Source organism: Aethina tumida, chromosome 3, assembly GCF_024364675.1.
Source record: "Aethina tumida isolate Nest 87 chromosome 3, icAetTumi1.1, whole genome shotgun sequence".
Classification (NCBI taxonomy): Eukaryota; Metazoa; Arthropoda; class Insecta; order Coleoptera; family Nitidulidae; genus Aethina; species Aethina tumida.
In genome coordinates, this window is record NC_065437.1 from 36,368,130 (window position 1) to 36,387,663 (window position 19,534).

At 31.5% G+C, this 19,534-nt stretch overlaps 2 protein-coding genes across 2 annotated transcripts in view; one reads left to right on the forward strand and one right to left on the reverse strand.

Annotated features, from left to right (window-relative positions):
* Window positions 1-1,148: 1,148 nt before the first annotated feature.
* Window positions 1,149-19,534, reverse strand: part of LOC109598679 (angiotensin-converting enzyme) — a 33,420-nt gene continuing 15,034 nt past the window's right edge. The window contains exons 9-10 of the mRNA XM_049964671.1: window positions 2,166-2,306; window positions 1,149-1,547 (exon numbers count right to left, since the gene is read on the reverse strand). Of these exons, the coding sequence (XP_049820628.1) occupies window positions 1,250-1,547; window positions 2,166-2,306 (439 nt within the window). The 3' untranslated portion in view covers window positions 1,149-1,249. The remainder of the gene's footprint in view (window positions 1,548-2,165; window positions 2,307-19,534) is intronic.
* Window positions 13,676-18,751, forward strand: LOC109598683 (uncharacterized). Its single transcript, XM_020014587.2, has 2 exons — window positions 13,676-13,961; window positions 17,614-18,751. The coding sequence occupies exons 1-2, from the start codon at window positions 13,938-13,940 to the stop codon at window positions 18,652-18,654; spliced, it is 1,065 nt and encodes a 354-aa protein (XP_019870146.2). The 5' UTR covers window positions 13,676-13,937; the 3' UTR covers window positions 18,655-18,751.

A 19,534-nucleotide genomic window follows, 5' to 3' on the forward strand; every position in this document is an offset into this window, starting at 1 on the left:
AGTTCATAAAATAATTATTTTTCTTAAAAGTCACTGCTTCAAACATTTTGAAGTAAGCTTCGGGTCATTATTTTGTTGAAAATAAAGTTTCAGAGGCATATTTTATCTGGATATTGTACCTTGTTGTTCTTCAATATTTCTTTATACATAAAATGATCCAAGATAGTCCCTATTTAAAAGAGAGGATTAAACTTTTTCTGAATATGTCACCTTACATATACAATCCCATCACTGCTAACTAGATTAAACTTGATTTCATCACTCATCATTTAATGTCCAATGTAAAAGGGGCCTGGTATACACAAGTCTGGCTCGACTGTTCTTCTCTGATAGCTTGTAGTAATCTATCTCTGAAGCAACATTAATTCCAACTTGTGTCTCAAGGAGACCTTTTATTATGCTGGAACTCAGGAAAGGATCCTTTTTGGAGTGGGATAAAATTTGTTTATCCTGAAACATATTGGTTTTTCTTGGTCTTCCAGTTTTATTTTTTCCTTCTACATTGCTAAAATCTTGAAAATTGTTGTAAAACATTCTTTACAATCGAACGATATTGATTTTTCTCTCATCGGATTGAAAGAGCGATACAATCCGTAATTTTAATTCGGAAAATAATTTCTTTCAACGAGGCATTATATTAACTCAGTAAACTTCGATGTATACAGAAAATTAAAAATTATTGAGGATTTTGTAGAGATTAGTGACATTTATTAAAAAGTTGCTCTACTTTTTGCCAGCTGAATATTTAGTTTTTTGATTTGTAGCTAACAGAATTATTTTTAATAGAAGAAATATTCACCGATATGTTTGTTTATAGTGTGTTCATAATTGGTATAAATTATGTTTATATATTTTTAAAGTTCCTCTACTTTCTGTCATTACTGTAAATATTCGGACAATCTAAACAAAACAGAGAGAAGAGTCAATAGAGAAGTGAAGATAATAATTAAAAGTGCAGTTAAGAAGAGTTCTCAACATATCATATTCATTATATCATTATCATTTTTATTATATTCTATTACCTTAAACTGTACACCAAAAATCAGTGAATCAGTATCAACGCGGTTTATTTTCTATGTCACTGAGTATTTATAACAGTCACATTATACCAAATACTAAAATAACAAAAGTTTCAATAAAACAAGGTATTAAACAAAATTATGTATATTAAAACAATCAAACAAAATGGCATTATTTACAATTATTAGTCTATTAGTACAAAAAAAAGTGGTAAAAAATAAATCTTATTTTAGTACATGAATACAAATAGAGAACACAAAAGAACACATAAGGACGGATATTGAAGTGCGCCTCGATTGTAGAAACCGCCGAAAACCTGCAGGCCCGCCGTCTCGATGCTCTGTTTGCAATAATCGCCGTCGTAAAGCCATCCGACGTATTCCCGCGTCCTCAGATTCTCGTTACGCAACCACTCTTCCAAAGGCTGGAAGTATTCCCGCATCGCACTCCCGTCGAGACGACTTTCACCTGTCGCTTGGAACAAAACGTCCCTCCAAGGCATCGATGCACCTTTTTCCATGATGCTTCTGAAATCGCAAAAAATTCGCCTCCTTTTACCCAGTACGGTACACAGTTGGTTTGCAGGCGTAACGGCCTGCACCGCATAAATTTCGTTTTCGTTTTGTACTTATGTTTGGGGGAAATATAACTGATCGAATCTTACTTTATTAACATCATTAAATAACTTGTTTCTCCTTTGACTTTTTCATATTGATTAGTTTTATGAAGTTTTTTATTTAATTAACGGAAATAATGTAAGGACTAAGAATAAAAATTCTTGTTTTGCAATAATAATTAATCGACCTTGCACACAATTTCTAGAATTGTTTCAGATTTCTATTTTGTAATGAGTGAATGAAAATATTAACGTAGTAAAAAAAGTGGAGTTGTAATGCAGATTAAGGTTAATTTAAAAAATGTTAACAAAATTGAGAAATAAAACTAACAAACCTTCAATTATGAAGGTATATTAGATAATTAAATTAGCCATTAATAAATGCAAAAATCTTAAATCCCTCCTCAATTTAAATAATTTTAATAATATAATATAAAATTTTAATATTATAAATGCAAACTTTTTATAATAATTAAATGTGTTAATGTGTAAAAATTATTTTAGTAAACTATTTTAGTGAAGTACTCACTTTAAAATATTTCCCGCCTCTTTATGATTGTAAACGTCGCATTTGTGCAAAGGTCTGTTCAGATCTCCTGGCATGTATTGTCCTGACGCTCTGCACATCGACCGGTAAATTTGAAATTGTAATATGGTGCTGACGAAGTATCTGAAAATGGAAATATCGATTTACAACAACGTTATTTCTTTTGTGTATTAAAACATTTAAATTGGAATTGCTTAACAGATCTCATTATTTTGTCGGTACATCGGATTTTAAGTGAATAAATAAGAGTTGAAATTATTTTTTTGTTAATTGTGCATTTTAAAGGGATAGGAAGAATAAAATATTTAGTATTTAAGTGGAATTTGTTGCATAAATGACAATAGAAAGTTCTCAACCTAATTTTTTATAAATGTTAAGATAATTCGTAGAGATGCAAATAATCATTTTTGTTTCGTCGTTTAAATGTTATTTTTCCTTATAAGCGTACAATGTAATTATTTAAAGCATTTTATTTTAAATCTTGTCATAAAAATGTAATTAAAATAATCTCTAAAAATTATTAAAATCTACTATTTCCCCGTTCCACAAAACAAATACATTACTTAAATTTAATCTTCAAAATTTAAAGTAACTTTGTTTGGTAAAATGTTACACAAAATTATACAAATTATGTAAAGATTGAGGTTTTCATGACCAATGTTTTTATATCTAAAGTTGTTCGGGTTTATTGGTCGACGTTTGTTGTAATTATTTCCTGACGTTTCGCTAGCACGAGTGGCTAGCATCTTCAGAGGTCTGATGGTATGCGGTATATCCCAGAAGCTGTTTGATGGTCTGTCCTATCTCCAAGATACACAATTGCTTGCTTCGACAACTGGAACCAAAATCGCTAAGCAGATAAGAACGGTCAACGAACAGAACGAAATTTCTAGTACATCAATTGTCTGAAGATACTAGCCACTCGTGGTAGCGAAGCGTTAGGAAATAATTCTAACAAGCGTCTAATATATATACTAATTATAATATACGCATAATTAGGTGTTGAAAATAAAATGATTTCGTCCTTGCCTAATGGCCTTATTTGTAATGCCAACAGTCACCCAGTCGTGTGAAGAAAATTGGTTATCGAAATTTTGTTTTCAAACACATATTCGTACCACGTAACTTGTTCTAAATAATTTTACTGATGTGTAATGAATACGTCGGCCATATGGCGTCTCTACGCACTTCTCGGCCAAATGCCACCGTTATTTGCATAAATAAATTCACTTCATACTTTTGACGTTGAAATATGCTAATCCAATACATATTCAATATATATATATATATATATGATAGATTAGCGACTGTTAATCTGTCTTTTTAGTTGGATTAAAACACTAAATTCACAATAATACGCTTTATTACAACAAACGTACTTTAACCCTCGACATCTAAAGCTTGACTGTCTGGTTCTTTCTTAAGAACTGCCCCGAATATTAAATGTAAACAAATACTTCAGATTTGCTTATAAAACAAAACTAGTCTAAATAGATGTGAGCACGTCGCATCGGTCCATCGGTGAAGGTGATGACGTAAGCTAACACGGCCTTCCTGACATGTGGGGCGTCCTCGCACCTTCCGCAGTTTTGCAAAGATTCACCTGACACCGGTAATCTGTAAACATTATAACAGCAGTACAAGCTCAAAATATATTCGAAGAACTAAGCTTAAACCTCATATCATTTAACAAAATAGACTGTTATGCGGCACAGTTAACAATCACTAGAAGCTCAGAGGCGGCTCAACCATCAACAGGTCTGTTACACCCATGTCTTTCAAGTGCTATCAAAAGATACCATATTCTAGCCAGGAGCTCAGAGGCGGTTCAACCACTACCAGGTCTATTACCCGCTTGTCTCACAGACCCAGAACACAACAATCTAAGCCTGCAGAGCAGGGACCTTAAAAATAGCCTGCCGAGCAGGGACCTTTAAACATAGCCTGCAAAGTAGGGACCTTAAACATAGCCTGCAAAGTAGGGACCTCAAACATAGCCTGCGACGCAGGGACCTTAAAAATAGCCTGCCGAGCAGGGACCTTAATCATAGCCTACTAAGCAGGGACCTTTACACATAGCCTGATACACAGGGACCTTAAACAGCCTACTAAGCAGGGACCTTTACACACATTCACTCATCAATCTTATTAAATAAATCTATATCCATCATACCTTATAGAATTTCTGTATCTGGTCAGGTTCGTAACTGTTCATGCGCTGCTGTTGTAGTTCTACCTCGGCTGCCAATCCTTCGGAGTGCGTACCTCTCATTAGGTAAACAATGCGTTACCTCAAAGGGTCCGTGATACTTTGGTTTCAACTTTCCTCTATTCGACAGCTAATAGCGACATCTAATCCCAACGAACTTGCTTCTGTATGTAGTTCGGTTGACAATTCCAGATCAAAAATGTTGAAAATCGGATAAGAAGTCAATCGTACATTCTCACATTTGCATGTTCATTCAAAAGATTTTTCCTCACGTAACAGTGCAGATATCGGTGCTGTTAAATTTGCTAAGTTTTTCATAAGATGTCTAAAATATCCAGCCAGTCCTTTTTCGATCACACCTAAATATTTCACAGATGTTTGGAAAAAGTTACATTTTTGTATATTTAAGGGCGTCAATGTCCTTTCTTAAATTCTTAAGACATTCTTGAATGGGTCGAGCAGGGCACAACACATCATCAACATAAACAAACGTAATATCGTCTTTAAGTGGTCCAAGGGCTTTAACGATGGCGCTCTGATAATCTGATGAAGAGTTTATGAGATCAAACGGCATTCGGTTGTTCTTTTATTTCTTTCGTAACCCACTCGTCCATTCCTGACAAATTCAAGTCATATTCCTCAAATGCAATTTCTAAATCTTACAAGTCGAAACTGCGCTGCAGCCACACTTAAACCTTCTGCGCAGCCATCTTCAATATTGCTTAAGTAGTTTGGGCGTTGTCCATTGTCGATAAAATTTTCATGTTTTGTTTTTGGAATCTGTTGTTACTTTCTTGCTGCATTTTGAATAATAACGCCATATTATTGTCTTTCTCAGATGCCTTTCTGTTCACAACGTTCGGACTCACTACGCGTTTGCATTTTTCACTATTGTCTTTCGTTCACAAAGAAACACAAAAAAAAATTATTTTTTTAGATCCTTTCTTCCGGAAATAATTCACGAGAAGATATCCCACTTCTGATGATAGATTAGCGACTGTTAATCTGTCTTTTTAGTTGGATTAAAACACTAAATTCACAATAATACGCTTTATTACAACAAACGTACTTTAACCCTCGACATCTAAAGCTTGACTGTCTGGTTCTTTCTTAAGAACTGCCCCGAATATTAAATGTAAACAAATACTTCAGATTTGCTTATAAAACAAAACTAGTCTAAATAGATGTGAGCACGTCGCATCGGTCCATCGGTGAAGGTGATGACGTAAGCTAACATATATATATATATATATATATATATATATATATATATATATATATATATATCTGTTTCGTCACACACGTTTGGTTTCTGATAAAAATATCGATTCAGCCCAAATCTCCAAAGCCACTACGTCTATATTTAAGAGCAAATTGTATGTGCAAAAATTCGTGACTAGTGTTTATTAAGTGTCACGCTACCTATAAACACGGCAATTTAAATTTTAAATCCAATTTCTAAAACTACTCGTATTTTAACATCGAATGAAACGGCTCAGCTGTATGAACATACAGTTTTGAAACAAAAATTGTCCTGAGCACATTATTTGTGTTTTGTTGTTTTACAGAGGTCAAAACACAAATATTAATTACAAAATTACTTCCTTTCACAATGGATTTCGTTATTTCCAAATTCGGATACTTTAACATGACAATTATTTTTAAGACCCAATTTATTACAACACAAGTAATTGTTGAGTTTTTAGCCAATCCATTGGCATATTTGACCATTTAGTACTTTAGTACAATATTAAAAATATTTTCATGTTATGAAAAACAATCTGGTGTAAACATTATTCAACACACTTTCATATCATATACCTTAGAAGGAAATATTGTTTTACGCCATAGATAAGTTACTAGTTTGTGGGCATTATATTTTTGACATGACAGTTTTAGTTCACATATCTAGAGTTGTCCCGGAAATAATAAAATAGCCTGTTTGTCACGGTCATACATAAACCAAATCCAAAGGTAAAAGTTGAAAATCTACACGAAGGATTGATTACTTCTGTTGGTCACAGATTCAACAGAATAATTAGGTGTTGTCACAATTAACAGTCAGATTCATGATTATATAATTTCTAGTCATTTATGTCTTAACAACATATGTCAAACAGTGTCAGTCAGTTTCAAGCTGCACGTTCAAATCAATTATGTATCAAAACGATACATCTCTTTTTCGAGTGCCTTTCATAATACTCGAACTGCATATTAAGTAAACTAAATCCGGTTTGCATTAAAATCTTTCTTCGACATAGTCAATTTCGCTTTCTTCCTGACATGTTACAATATCAGTGAAAGTAATATATGACAAGGTCTCATTGAAATTTTGCTTAAATACGCTATTCCTTTACTAATACTTACAAGCTTTCTTTTCGGAATGTTTTTCCCGCAAATTACCGGTTCGCAGGTGTCATAAAAAGCCTTGCTATTAACTATTAATATATTACGTGTGAGAACGCACATTCTAGATTAGTCATTATTATTTAATTATTTAATTATTGTATTTAAATATTAATTATTTATGGATGAATTACTACATAAACCGTGAGAAATTCCTAATAATATCATTTTTTGGCTTATTTAATTTTTGTGCAATAGGATCACAACAGTAGCAACAGGAATTGGACGAAGGTTATTAAAAATTACACCATCTAACAAGTTCGTTTCTCGACACCAGTGCATATTTAATTAGGTAACTTATTAATTAGAACAAACTGGATATTACAATATTCATAAAGATGTTGCAACCTGTTATTTACTATAGAAATGCAAATTGTACAAATGGGCGGAGTATAATCACTCATGTTTTATTAACTTAACTAATCATGAAAAAATTAATGTGTATAAATTAGGTAAATTGTTCTTCTCCTTTTTGTAACGAAGGAATTATTCGCAAACTCATTTCGTAAATTTCGTATATGTGCACATACAACTGGAGTGTTATTTATTATTTTGTTTCGCAAACTGATGGACCTGCACTTTAAAATAATATTGTGAATATAAAAAAATCAAGTTCATTTTAATTGAAGTTAGCCGAGGTATATAAATATTGACGGTTTGTTTATATAAAATTTCAAGTTTATGCAGATACAAAACTATATTATTACTGCTTAAATATAGTATAATTTTTGCGATACGCAAAATTTAATTGCTTATGAATTAAACTATTAGGATAAGTCGAAATAACAGGATTTTACTTGTATTTCGTATTGTCAGAAAGTAGATCAACTTTAAAAATAAATAAATTGTTACCGCCCTGCAAATTTAATATAATTTATACCAAATCAAACATATCGGTGAATTTTTTATGTATTAAAAATAATTCAAACAACTAAATATTCATTTGGCAAAAAGTAGTGCAACTTTTTACTAAATTTTACTAATCTCTATGAAATCCGCAATAATTTTTAGTTTCATAGTATATACCAAAACCAATATGTTTCAGGATAAACAAATTTTATCCTACTCCAAAAAAAGATCCTTTCCTGAGTTCCAGCAAAATAAAAGGTCTCCTTGAGACACAACTTGGAATTAATGTTTCTTCAAGAACTGTAAGAGATAGATTACTACGAGGGCGTCTTCATGCAAGGAGGTTATACTAAAAAAAGGCTTGAGTTTACCAAGTCCTTTTTATACAGGACTTTAAATGATTGGGGCTGCTTTTCAGAATTTGGAATGGGCCCTCTTCTTTGAATAGAGGGTATCATAGATCGTTTTATGTATAAAGAAATATTGAAGAACAACATTGTAGCGTATTCAGATAAATATGTGTCACTAAAACATTATTTACAACAAAATAATGACCCGAAGCACACTTCAAAATATTTGAAGCAGTGGTTTTTAAGGGAAAAAATTAATGTTATCAACTTGCCATGTCAATTTCGCTATCTAAACTCCATTGACAACTTATGGGAGAAAGTGAACAACAAAATAAGACACAAAGAATATAATAATCAGCAAGATTTACTCATGGTTCTGCAAGAGTTCTGGCAAAATATGAATCCAAATATTATTGACCATCTGTTGCTTTCCATGTAAAAAGGTGTCCCATAATAATGTGAATTTTACAAAAAATTATTTGAATTATAAAAAAGATGCTCTACTTTTTGTCAATACTGTAATTACGAGATTATCGAACCATATATATGACATATTGTAGGTTGTTTAAAAGTTATTAGAACTTTGTACCAACAAATTAGGGAGGAACCTCAAAATTATAATTGTCAATGATGATTAGGTCACTTACAAAGAAATCTCAATTTTGAAAATAAACCCTGCTCATAACACACAATTTTAACTGTCTCTAGGATTTCTGCTACTGACGGAACTGGTGCAAATACATTGTAGAATATTTAAGACGGAAAAAAAATAGAATTTCTCTGTGAATGTTTCCTTTTGACTAAACAAACCTGTCAGAATTAAAAATTATACTTAAAGTTGCAGAATAAATGAAATATGATTCTTTAAAGCTTTTCACAATAAATAAACATGTGAAACACGTAGAAATGATGTAAACATATATTTTAATAAAAAATGAGAAAGTTGATTGTGAAGAGTAATACAAACATGATTGTAAATATTGGAACAAATTTCAAACTCATTAAGTTGACAAGGACAAAATGCCATTGTGTTGCGAAAGCTTTATTGCGGGAAACAAATTTAGATTTGAACAGAAAAAAAATGCTCAAATAATCTCGAGAGCGTGATGCAATTAAAACTAGAATTGTCGATTTATTCGCAAATTGTAACTAACTTCAATTGATCTGAACCTTGATAAATACACATTTTAAACTTATTAATGCATCAACTTTTACCGTTCACGGCGAATTCAACGGTTTAGGTAATACAGAATCGCGACCTTGGCTAAATTTTTAATCCAACTTGTTCACGTCTACTCCGATTTAGGGTGTTTGTAAAAGGAAGTCTCCAATTACATAATATCATTCAGAAATGGCTTGGATTTGGTCACTTTCATAATTCCATAAGCGCCTCTCAAATTTTCTGCAACACATCAGTCTCCTTCGTAAGGTCACGCTCTGTATAACTGTGGTATTTGAACTAATTTATGTTGTTTCTTTTGCAGTCTTTGTTTCTATTTTTTCCATTTTACTCTTCTTTAGTAAATCGCAAAAACTTCATTAGAGCAGAAACACTAGTTTAAATATAAAAATATAAACGACTGGTGGTTTATATAGTTATTATTTACATAGTTTTTATACAACATAAGTAAAGTAACCAAACCTTATATTCGATACAATTGATTTTATAATTTTTTTGTGTTCAACATCGTTCTTTAAATCTAAAAATACCTAGAATTGTCCATTTATCGATGCAAATTAAACAACAAATTGCAGAAAAGTTCCGCAATTGTGAAAAGTAGAGTAAAATTGCAGTAGATATAAATTTAAACAAATCGATCATTTCGAAGACGATTTCCAATTTTATCAGAAGGAATACACTGGAAGGAGTTCCGAAAAGTGGTAGAAATCGATCGACTAACAGAGCTGTCCGTGGACGGGAAAACAAAAACCCTTGTTGTTCGCGACACTTTTATCACGTCTTGTAGATTTTCCCCTCTTTGACCCAATAAAAAAAAAAAAAAAAAAAAATCACGCATAAATCAAAAAATAAATGAACTCAGTGTGTTGGTGAGTACCATAAAACTAAGGCTAAAAGGAGCTGGTCCAGCAAAGAAGTCCTTCATTTCTGCAAACTATAGAGCAGCGAAACTACTTTTTGCAATGGATGGGCAATGGAAAATAATTTTGTTTTTCGATGAAAGTCGTCACAATTATTCAAATCTGATGGCATTTCATTGATGAGAGGACCAGTTAATGACAAGTATAATTCCAAGTACACTAGACCCACCGTGAACCCTGGTGGAGGAGGCGTTATGGTTTGGAGATGTTATAATGGGTTTGGCATGGGCCCACTGGTTATGTTAGACGGGAAAATGGATGACATTCTATAGAATCATATGGTTCCATTTGCTAAAGGTAACATGAGTTTAAGGTGAACCTTCCAACGCGACAACGATCCGAAACCTACGCATAAGTTAGTTAAAGAATGGTTCAATGGAAAACCTTTGAGTAGAAGTTAATCGGAAAATCCATGCAAAAAGGCTGTCAAATATGAATGAACTCTACGAAGAAGTTCAAAATCATTCAAAAGTTATTCTACCTTTGACCCTTGAATATTTTTCAAATATTAATAAATACCTAACTAAACCCACTAATAAACAATTATATTGCTACATATAAGCGATAGTGTACGTATAGAGAACACAACAAACTATATTTTATATCTCGCAACAATGACAACAATATGAAGAGACCGTTGAACTTGTTGTGTAACATGCACTTAAAACTTCATGGTTCAAGAAAAAAAGTGACTGTAAGGTTTTAATTATTTATTACTTCCTGTCAATAAAATGCGGAAAATTCGGAGTGCAATTAATTAGATCAAAAATAACGATTCATTAAGAAAGCAACAACAAATCCCTCTTACTCATCAAATGCTATCAGGTAGTTTTCTCGGTTCCAGCTCTTGAATTCAGAGATCACAAGAGAAACGTACCTTTCTTTATAACGCCAGAAATAAAATGAGTAATATCTTGTTTTTGTAATCGGACGTAAGATTTATGTTAAAAGTAGGAATAAAAGTGATTTTTTAGGATGTTGTAGATTATTTAATCGGACGAGTTGTTGCGTAAAGGATAAAACTGATGATGCACGTTTATGAGAGTATTTCAAAACGAGAAATGAAAAAAAATCATTTACCATTACCCACAACACTCCCATTAATTGTTAATTAATTGCTTTGACCATTCATTATAGATGCAACGTATGAAATAGCACGTAGTAATTTGCAAATATCTGGACTCTAAATGTACAATTGTTAGTTTGTTGATCGAAATTTTAATGTGTGTAAATAATTTGAGGTCCAAACAATGAATTGAAACTTTGCAAAAGTACTGATTACCACATTTCGTCAATGTCACATTTTTCACATCATAAGAAAATTTCGCATTAAACAAAACAGGATATGTCACAAGTGAGTTCGAAATATCAGATAGCGAAATAATTTAATTAAGGTTTATTTTTTTATCAAAATATTACATCTTATTTGTATTATTCTATCCAGCATAATCTAATTAAAATCGAGGCTTACGTGGTTAAACCAAATTATATTAATTATTATAAAAGGCAAATTTTACCGTTTTACTTTGATAACCGTTAAAAATTTGCATCGAAGCACTCTAAAGTATTGCACAAAGCTCAGCAGTAATTATCATGACTGTTAATGACAGATTAGTATCATTTCCCACTGCGAACTTCGCAATTAACTGTTACAATTTGATTGCAAAATTTTAATTGCAATTTTTTCTTCAATTACTGTTTATTTTATATTAATTTGAAGGCACTGTCACTTTTATTATCTGGGTTAACCACGGCAAAAAATTATACAATAAATGCCTACTGTTTATGTAATTGTAGTATTTGTAAGATTCAATGTACATAAACGGATAAATGAATATCGTTGAAATTATTAATAAAAGTATTTGTAACTAAATCTATGGTGGCAGTTCTTGCTATAAAGTAAAGAAAATATTTAGGAAAATTGTGAAAAATTTAATATTTTCTTCACAAACTTGTCTGATAAATTAGAAAAATATTTCGCTAGGAAATAAAATGGTGTGAACGTTGGCCCAAAAACAGGTCATGTCGTTGATATTCAAAGTGTCATTAAAATTCAATACAGTAAATTAATTGTAAACATTCTAATCAATGTTAGTTAGCTCTTTACCATAAAGTTTATCTGATTAAACGTTACGGAACTGGTGACTTACGACTTCGTAATATATAAATTTCACAAAAGGTTTCTTCATGTCGTATCCTTTACCATGTGGCGAAATGCTGCACGAAAACAGGTAGTGTGGATACCATTGGAAAACCCGCGTTAAATATAAGCTTCAACTTTTTAAAAATGAATATTTTCATTCAAATTAAGGACATTAAAATAAACTTAAATAGTCATAAACAAAAATGTGTGAGAAATATGCGCTAAATAACTCGTTTGCTCAACAGGAGAAAAACTAAAAGAGGAGTTCTTAATTTTAATAGGAAGGTCTTCCTCATCTTAGTTTTCCATTTTTTCTTCAGTCCCATATTGCAAAATCTATATTTTGCCGTTACTTGATCGTACAGAAAATTTCTATTTACATTTAAGGAATTGAACGCTCTACAAAAAAGGTGTCTTACAATTTTTTCATAACTCTTTCTAACCGTTTAAAAGATATCGGAGGTCAAAGTTTGAAAAATTTAATAAAAACTCTTTTTTTACTTCTAATTTTATAACACGTAGATAAGTAAATACTTCTAACAATGATAATTTATCATTCAATTAAATTAATATTTCAATTTTGTTTTACGGTACTTACTTTTAAAATAAGAAGTGTTTATAATTAATAGAAATTAATTAATTTGAAAATTTATGGACTATTCACAATATTATCTTTTTCACATCTTTGTGATAGTGGATTATGAGTAAAAGTCATTATTATCTCAATATTTCGAGAATTTAATTTTAACTTCCTCAGGAGAAATTAATTATAACTGTTACATATGTTATTTATAAAAGTAATAGTTAATACTTAATTTCCCCTGAAGAAGTTAAAAATAAATTGGCGAAATTTTTTACATAATAATATAGACTTACAGATGACCATTTCAAAAAATAAAGAATTCTAATATTGGTAAAAATATTTTACAACAATGATCAAAGAAATTTATCTAGAAAAAAATTATGAAACTAATAAAGAAGTTAATAAATAACAACAGTAAATTATAATAAATAAATACATAAATAAGTAAATAAAATAAGAAGAATTGAGATCTTTATTAGAATTTTAAACAAGCAGGTTTGTAATTAAAAAATTAAAAAAAGACACATAAACAAACCTTTGAATGGAGAATGCACATAAGCATGCCCAGAATCCAACAATACAACACTCCACCTACCGATTAGAAAAACAAGCCCACACCGCTTCGCCATCAATTAAACCTTTAAACATGCAAATTAACACATGCAAGCCATAGTAAACATAATTAAAAAACAATGAGCGAGTTAAAACAATCGGCTAATCGAATACAATTAAGTTAGTAAGTGGACGATTTATTTCTGACAGCGAATTATTCATTATCAACAAGTTTAAGGCCGGAACACTTTCATCTCATTGTGAAGTAACGAATATTTACGTGCTAACAAGAGCACACAACATACTGCCGAACCGACTCGTAGACCGTAGATTACGTAAAATAGTTATACGACCGACCTCAGCCGGCCGATTCTTCCGAAAATGACTTTCTCAGTGCTCGGGTACGATATGGGGCAAGAGGGAGGCAAAGGGGGAGGACTTTTTGCACAACATTGTGTATCAAACGTATAGAGGTGAATTGGTCTGGGTGGCGAAAGTAAAGACACACTATAAAAGTGACTGAAGGTCTTCATTCTGCATACAGTTCAACCTTTGGTACTCCATGAAAACGATAATGAAGCCATTGGTGAGTTCTCGGTGTGGCCAGTGCTTTTTTCGATTTACGATTTATTTTGTGAATAGTGCATGTGTTCGTTTGGTTATTGGACTAGCCGGTGGAAAACCACGAAGAATTTTTCAGTGACGGTGTTTTATTTTCGGTTTGGATGGAAACGAAAAAATTCTTCGTGTTTTTCATTCGGCCTGTATGGTGATTGTTCTCGATTCAAATATTTGGTTTTACTTATCTTGATTCTTTCTCATTTATATATAAACAAAATCAAATAAATCGGTAACAATTATGGTGCAATTTAAAAATTGTCTGTTTTTCATAAATGGACAATTGTAAAATATAAAAAAATCAATATATGTTATTATATATAATATTTTTTTTAAAATTTAACTAAAATACATTTATTAAATTTAATTTAAATTATAAAAGTTTTAAATTTAAATTTTCTATGAAAATTTTAATTTAGTTTTGTTTTTAAAAGTTTTGTAATTTAACGCACACTTTATATATATATATATATATATATATATATATATATAATTTTATATCAATTTTCGTCACGTTATTTTCGTTAAAATTACTTTTAAATTAAAAATTTCTTGTAAATATTTTAATAATTGATTTATTGTATATAATAATTGTATTGTATTTTATTATATTATTTTCATATTCAAATTTTATTACACAATTAAATTTTAAAATAAAAAATAATTATAACATATTAAAATAAAAACGTAAATAAAATAAAAATGAAAATTTTCCATGAAACTTTGTAAAGTTAAACGAATATATCAGCAAATAACAAAGTGATATTTATTCAGTATTCAAAACTCAATTAACGCCTGATTGTTTCAACCGTAGTCGACAATTAACATTATTTATAACATTTGAACCATTTGTTTCCATTCACACAAACGTTTCAATTAAACTTGACAGTTGAATTAAATTCGTTTTATAATTAACGATTCCTTCATCATTTAATTTGCATATATTATAATCGAATTAATTATTTCACTGTTCCAATATTGAATTCGCGTTCATACGTACTTCATGTTCAGCATGTTTACGTTCAGTCTGTGTAATTGAAGAAAAAGACCATTTTCTTCGTGTTTCTAATAGCATAATATCGGATAATCTTTCTATATTAGCATATCAATTTGCCGGAAATACAATTGTAATAGCAGTCATGTTGGCTGCTTCAAACGTTTCTCTTTGCCTTTACTTTTATACACTCTTTTCCTGATGAAACAGGCAAACAATTACTGAGTGATTCGATAAAAAGTACTACCATTTGAAAGTGGCTCCGCACCTTCCAATATAACTGTGAAGTGCTATAACTTCAACCACTTTTACCATTGTCATTTATTTGCTAAAAACAAGATTGTATTGGATAATTGTTGCCGGAAATAGATACGTTTTTCAAAATGTGAACACTTTAGTTTTGAAACGTAACGACTTAGCCTACTTTCGAAGTGTTGCCCAATTTCCATGCGAGACTTTTTTAATAAGTGGTGTATAATTGTACACAGGTAGCCAAGGCCAATGAAATGGAAGTGTATCCAGTACTAATTGATATGTATGTTATAATACATATGTGATACATGTGGATCGGGCAAGACCGGAAGTTAATTTTAATATTGCGAAAGATCAGTACAATTCAAACAACGCGTTCCTTTAGTAATAATTTGCCAATCATAAAATATTTATATGCCCGCCTTTATCGAACTCTGTCATCCAGTGTAGATTCATCCTAGCGCCTTTGACTTTCGATAAATACAAAAGTCACATCAGCTTGGTATCATTAACCTACTTGGAAATTTCGCGATGACATGGGGAGCTTGTAAATATGTTGCGTAACATTTTCGTGTCTAGGCTGAACTTTTTTCAAGATAAACTGCATCATATAATTAACAGGAATTCCATTTAGTTTCTCCGACGATCCCACACTTCTCATCTCGTCGACGCAATACGATTTTTATAATTACGATTAAATAACGATAGAAAGCCCAACAACTATGAATGATTGTGATATTCGCAATTTCTTAACTGCAGAATTCTCCCACAAAACAATATATTTCTTGGCGTCATTTCCGCACATACTTCACACATTTTTCTTCCCAGTAAAGCTAAATTTAGTGAACATTTTTCAGTGATTGTTTTGCAACGCACTTTTTCCTACTTTATTAATATATTTGTGCAATAGTTTGCTCCAGTTTTACATTATTGTAGAATCTACTTGAGTTTCTTGCGATATATTTCGAATATATTATATTTTAATTTATCTAATGTTTGAAGAGGAGTGAAGACTGAAATTATGTACTTTCTCGTAACTATATACTATAACTACATTGCACGATTTTGAATGGAAATTTAGAAGTTTACGGGTCTTCCTCTACATTATATATGATCTACGGCTTGGCAGTAGTATTTTGTTTCTTCCCTTCTTCTTGCTGATTTATTTATAGTTATTTCATCAAATTTAATCAGTAAATTTTTTTAATAAATAATGTCTCGAATAATAATCCTCATTATTTTAAATATGAAAGTAATAATAATAATAATAATAATAATAATAATAATAATAATAACAACTTTACGGTAACATTACATCACTTATCTAAGCACGTCTTTAGAAATCACTCTTCTGAAACTGTTACAAGACATCTGCATCTGAATCTTATAAGCGATCGTAAACAGACTCTGTTTCCACCACTATTTCGTTCGTTCATTGCACAATTACAATTTATTTATTAACACTGAGCAAAATATCTGGTTGGTAATTAAGAATTTTACCGCGAATTAATGATCTAAATATTCTGTTGCGTCATGTGAAAATGGTAAGCGATAAATTACGGCGGTGAAAGTGGTGTTACATGCAGAGGTGCAGTTCAATTTGGTGCGTGTACGATTTATTGATTCTCGATATTAATTGCTAATGTATCCCGTCCGTGTTGCCTGATTTAATGTCCGTATTTATTTTATTCGAATCTCTTATTTTATGGGTAAAAATGAAGGCAAATGTCAACTTCATGGATGCCGCTACGTCGTATTGCTCAACAGATGCACGCTCTAACATTGCTTTCCTATTGAACCTTGATTGCAATTAATGGCAGATAGGCTTTACGTGAGTTTTGTTGGGAAGGTTAAAAAACATTAAATGAATGGTACAGTACATACATAAATTTACAATCTAATTCAATTATTATCTGTGAACATTGATGAATGATGATGCTCCGATTTTAAACTCAATTCTCTAGTAATGTAATATTAATTTAACAATGTTATGTAACAATGCATTGCATTTATCTGTAACATTAATACTGTTCAAAAGGAGAAAGCAAACAACATGTAGTTAATAGCGATAGTACCACCTGATTGTCGTTAATCGAAAAATTTACATTCTCTATGGGAAATTAATTGACTTTCCATGTGGAGAACTAGACTAGTTCTAGTAAAATTTTTGAGACTGCAGATTTTGTACATAATATTAAGTATTTTATGACATGTATATTGATATATATATATATATATATTTCTTTCCAATTTACTGATATATAAAATCAATTTCATTCATAATTTGTAATACGTTAATTAATTAGCAAATAACGAAACTTATTGTATATAATTGCTGACTAATTGAATTCTTAAAATATTTATTTTGTTCCAGTTCTTGTTATTTTTCTTAGTCCTCGCCGTAACGGCAGAGGAGAAGAAGGAAGACAAAAAGCAGACAAAACGTGGATTACTTTCCTTGGGTTACGGATACGGTGGTGATTACGACAACGGTTATTCCTTGGGTTCTGGTGGTCACGGACTTGAAGGCGGATACACTTTGGGAGGTGGACTCTCTTTTGGACATGGTCACTATGCTCCGATCGACTTGGGACACAGCACTGCCGTTGAAAAGACCATCACCGTTTTGAAGGGAATCCCTTACCCTGTCACTAAGCATGTGCCTTACCCTGTCACCAAGCACGTACCTTACCCAGTCAAAGTAGCTGTACCTCAACCATACCCAGTCGAGAAACCTGTCCCAGTGCCAGTTAAAGTACCAGTTAAGGTGCCGGTACCAGTGCCACAACCCTACCCAGTTGAGAAAATAGTACATGTTCCCGTCAAAGTACCAGTCGACAGGCCTTACCCAGTTAAAGTACTGGTACCCCAACCTTACCCAGTAGAAAAACCAGTTCATGTTCCAGTTAAGGTACTCGTACCACAACCCTACCCAGTTGAAAAGCAAGTACCTTACCCAGTTAAGGTACCAGTACATGTACCACAACCCTACCCAGTTATCAAACACGTCCCAGTCCCAGTCAAGGTACCAGTTGACAGACCAGTACCAGTACATGTCCCACAGCCTTATCCAGTGCATGTCATCAAGAAAATCCCAGTCCCAGTTGAAAAGCACGTGCCATACCCAGTTAAAGTACCAGTTGACAGACCAGTTCCATACCCTGTCGTCAAGCCAGTAGGCTATCCAGTCAAAGTACCAGTACCAGCCCCGTACCCAGTCGAAAAACCAGTACCATACCCAGTCGAGAAGCCAGTCCCATACCCATTCAAAGTGTACGTTGACAGACCAGTACCCGTCGAAGTCGAAAAGCACGTACCAGTACCAGTTGCTAAACCAGTACCGGTCCCAGTTAAGGTACCAGTCCTGGTCCCATACGAAAATCACCATGAACACCACTACGATCACCACTATTAAAAGTAATCCACACTGTGTGTGTGTTTCATTATTTTGTAATTATTTATGAATTAGGTAATACTACTTATGAATTAATAAATGATGTTATTTTTTCAAATGATTTGTTTTATTCAATCTTAATACAACAAATATATTACATAATTATTTGCCTCAAAAAAGTTATATCAAGAGATCAAGAGATTTTGTAATTTCTTAAATTTAAATTTGTAACAATTGGATATTAAAATATATATGTTTCACTAAAATTTTAATTAATAATAGAATTCTGAAACGTTGGTCATTTTAATATTCATGGTAATATGATTTTAAAATGGCTTTAAAATTTCTTAATTGATTTTGGAAAGTTGCTTTAATAAAAAACACGTATGGTGTGACATATTTATGTTAACATTCTGTAACATTTAAAAATTGCAAAACCTTTTTATTAATATACGTTGTTTTAAATAAAACAAATAATATATTATCATTATCAGAAACGACATACCAAAACTTCATTTAAATCCATTAACTTTAATATGAACATAAATCAATTAATTGTGAAACACAAATTACAAAGTTTTTAGAACTTTATTGGCAAAATTGTTAAATGTTTATGATACCTTCCAGTAGACAACCAATAATCCACGAATAAAATGTTGGTTTTTGTTGTTGTTAAATTTAAATAAATATGTGGTTCATTTGAAAGCAAGACCCCCAAAAATTTGTATTTTGTGTCCGATTTTGACAATCTTTTTTTCAAATTTGTACTTTTAGATAAAATTTTATGATATTTAGCTCAAAACTAAAATCTACAGGGTAATTTGATATCGGCATGAAAATTGAAAAAATCATACCTGAAATTATACCAATTATAAGAGGAACATTATTTTTAATTTTCGTC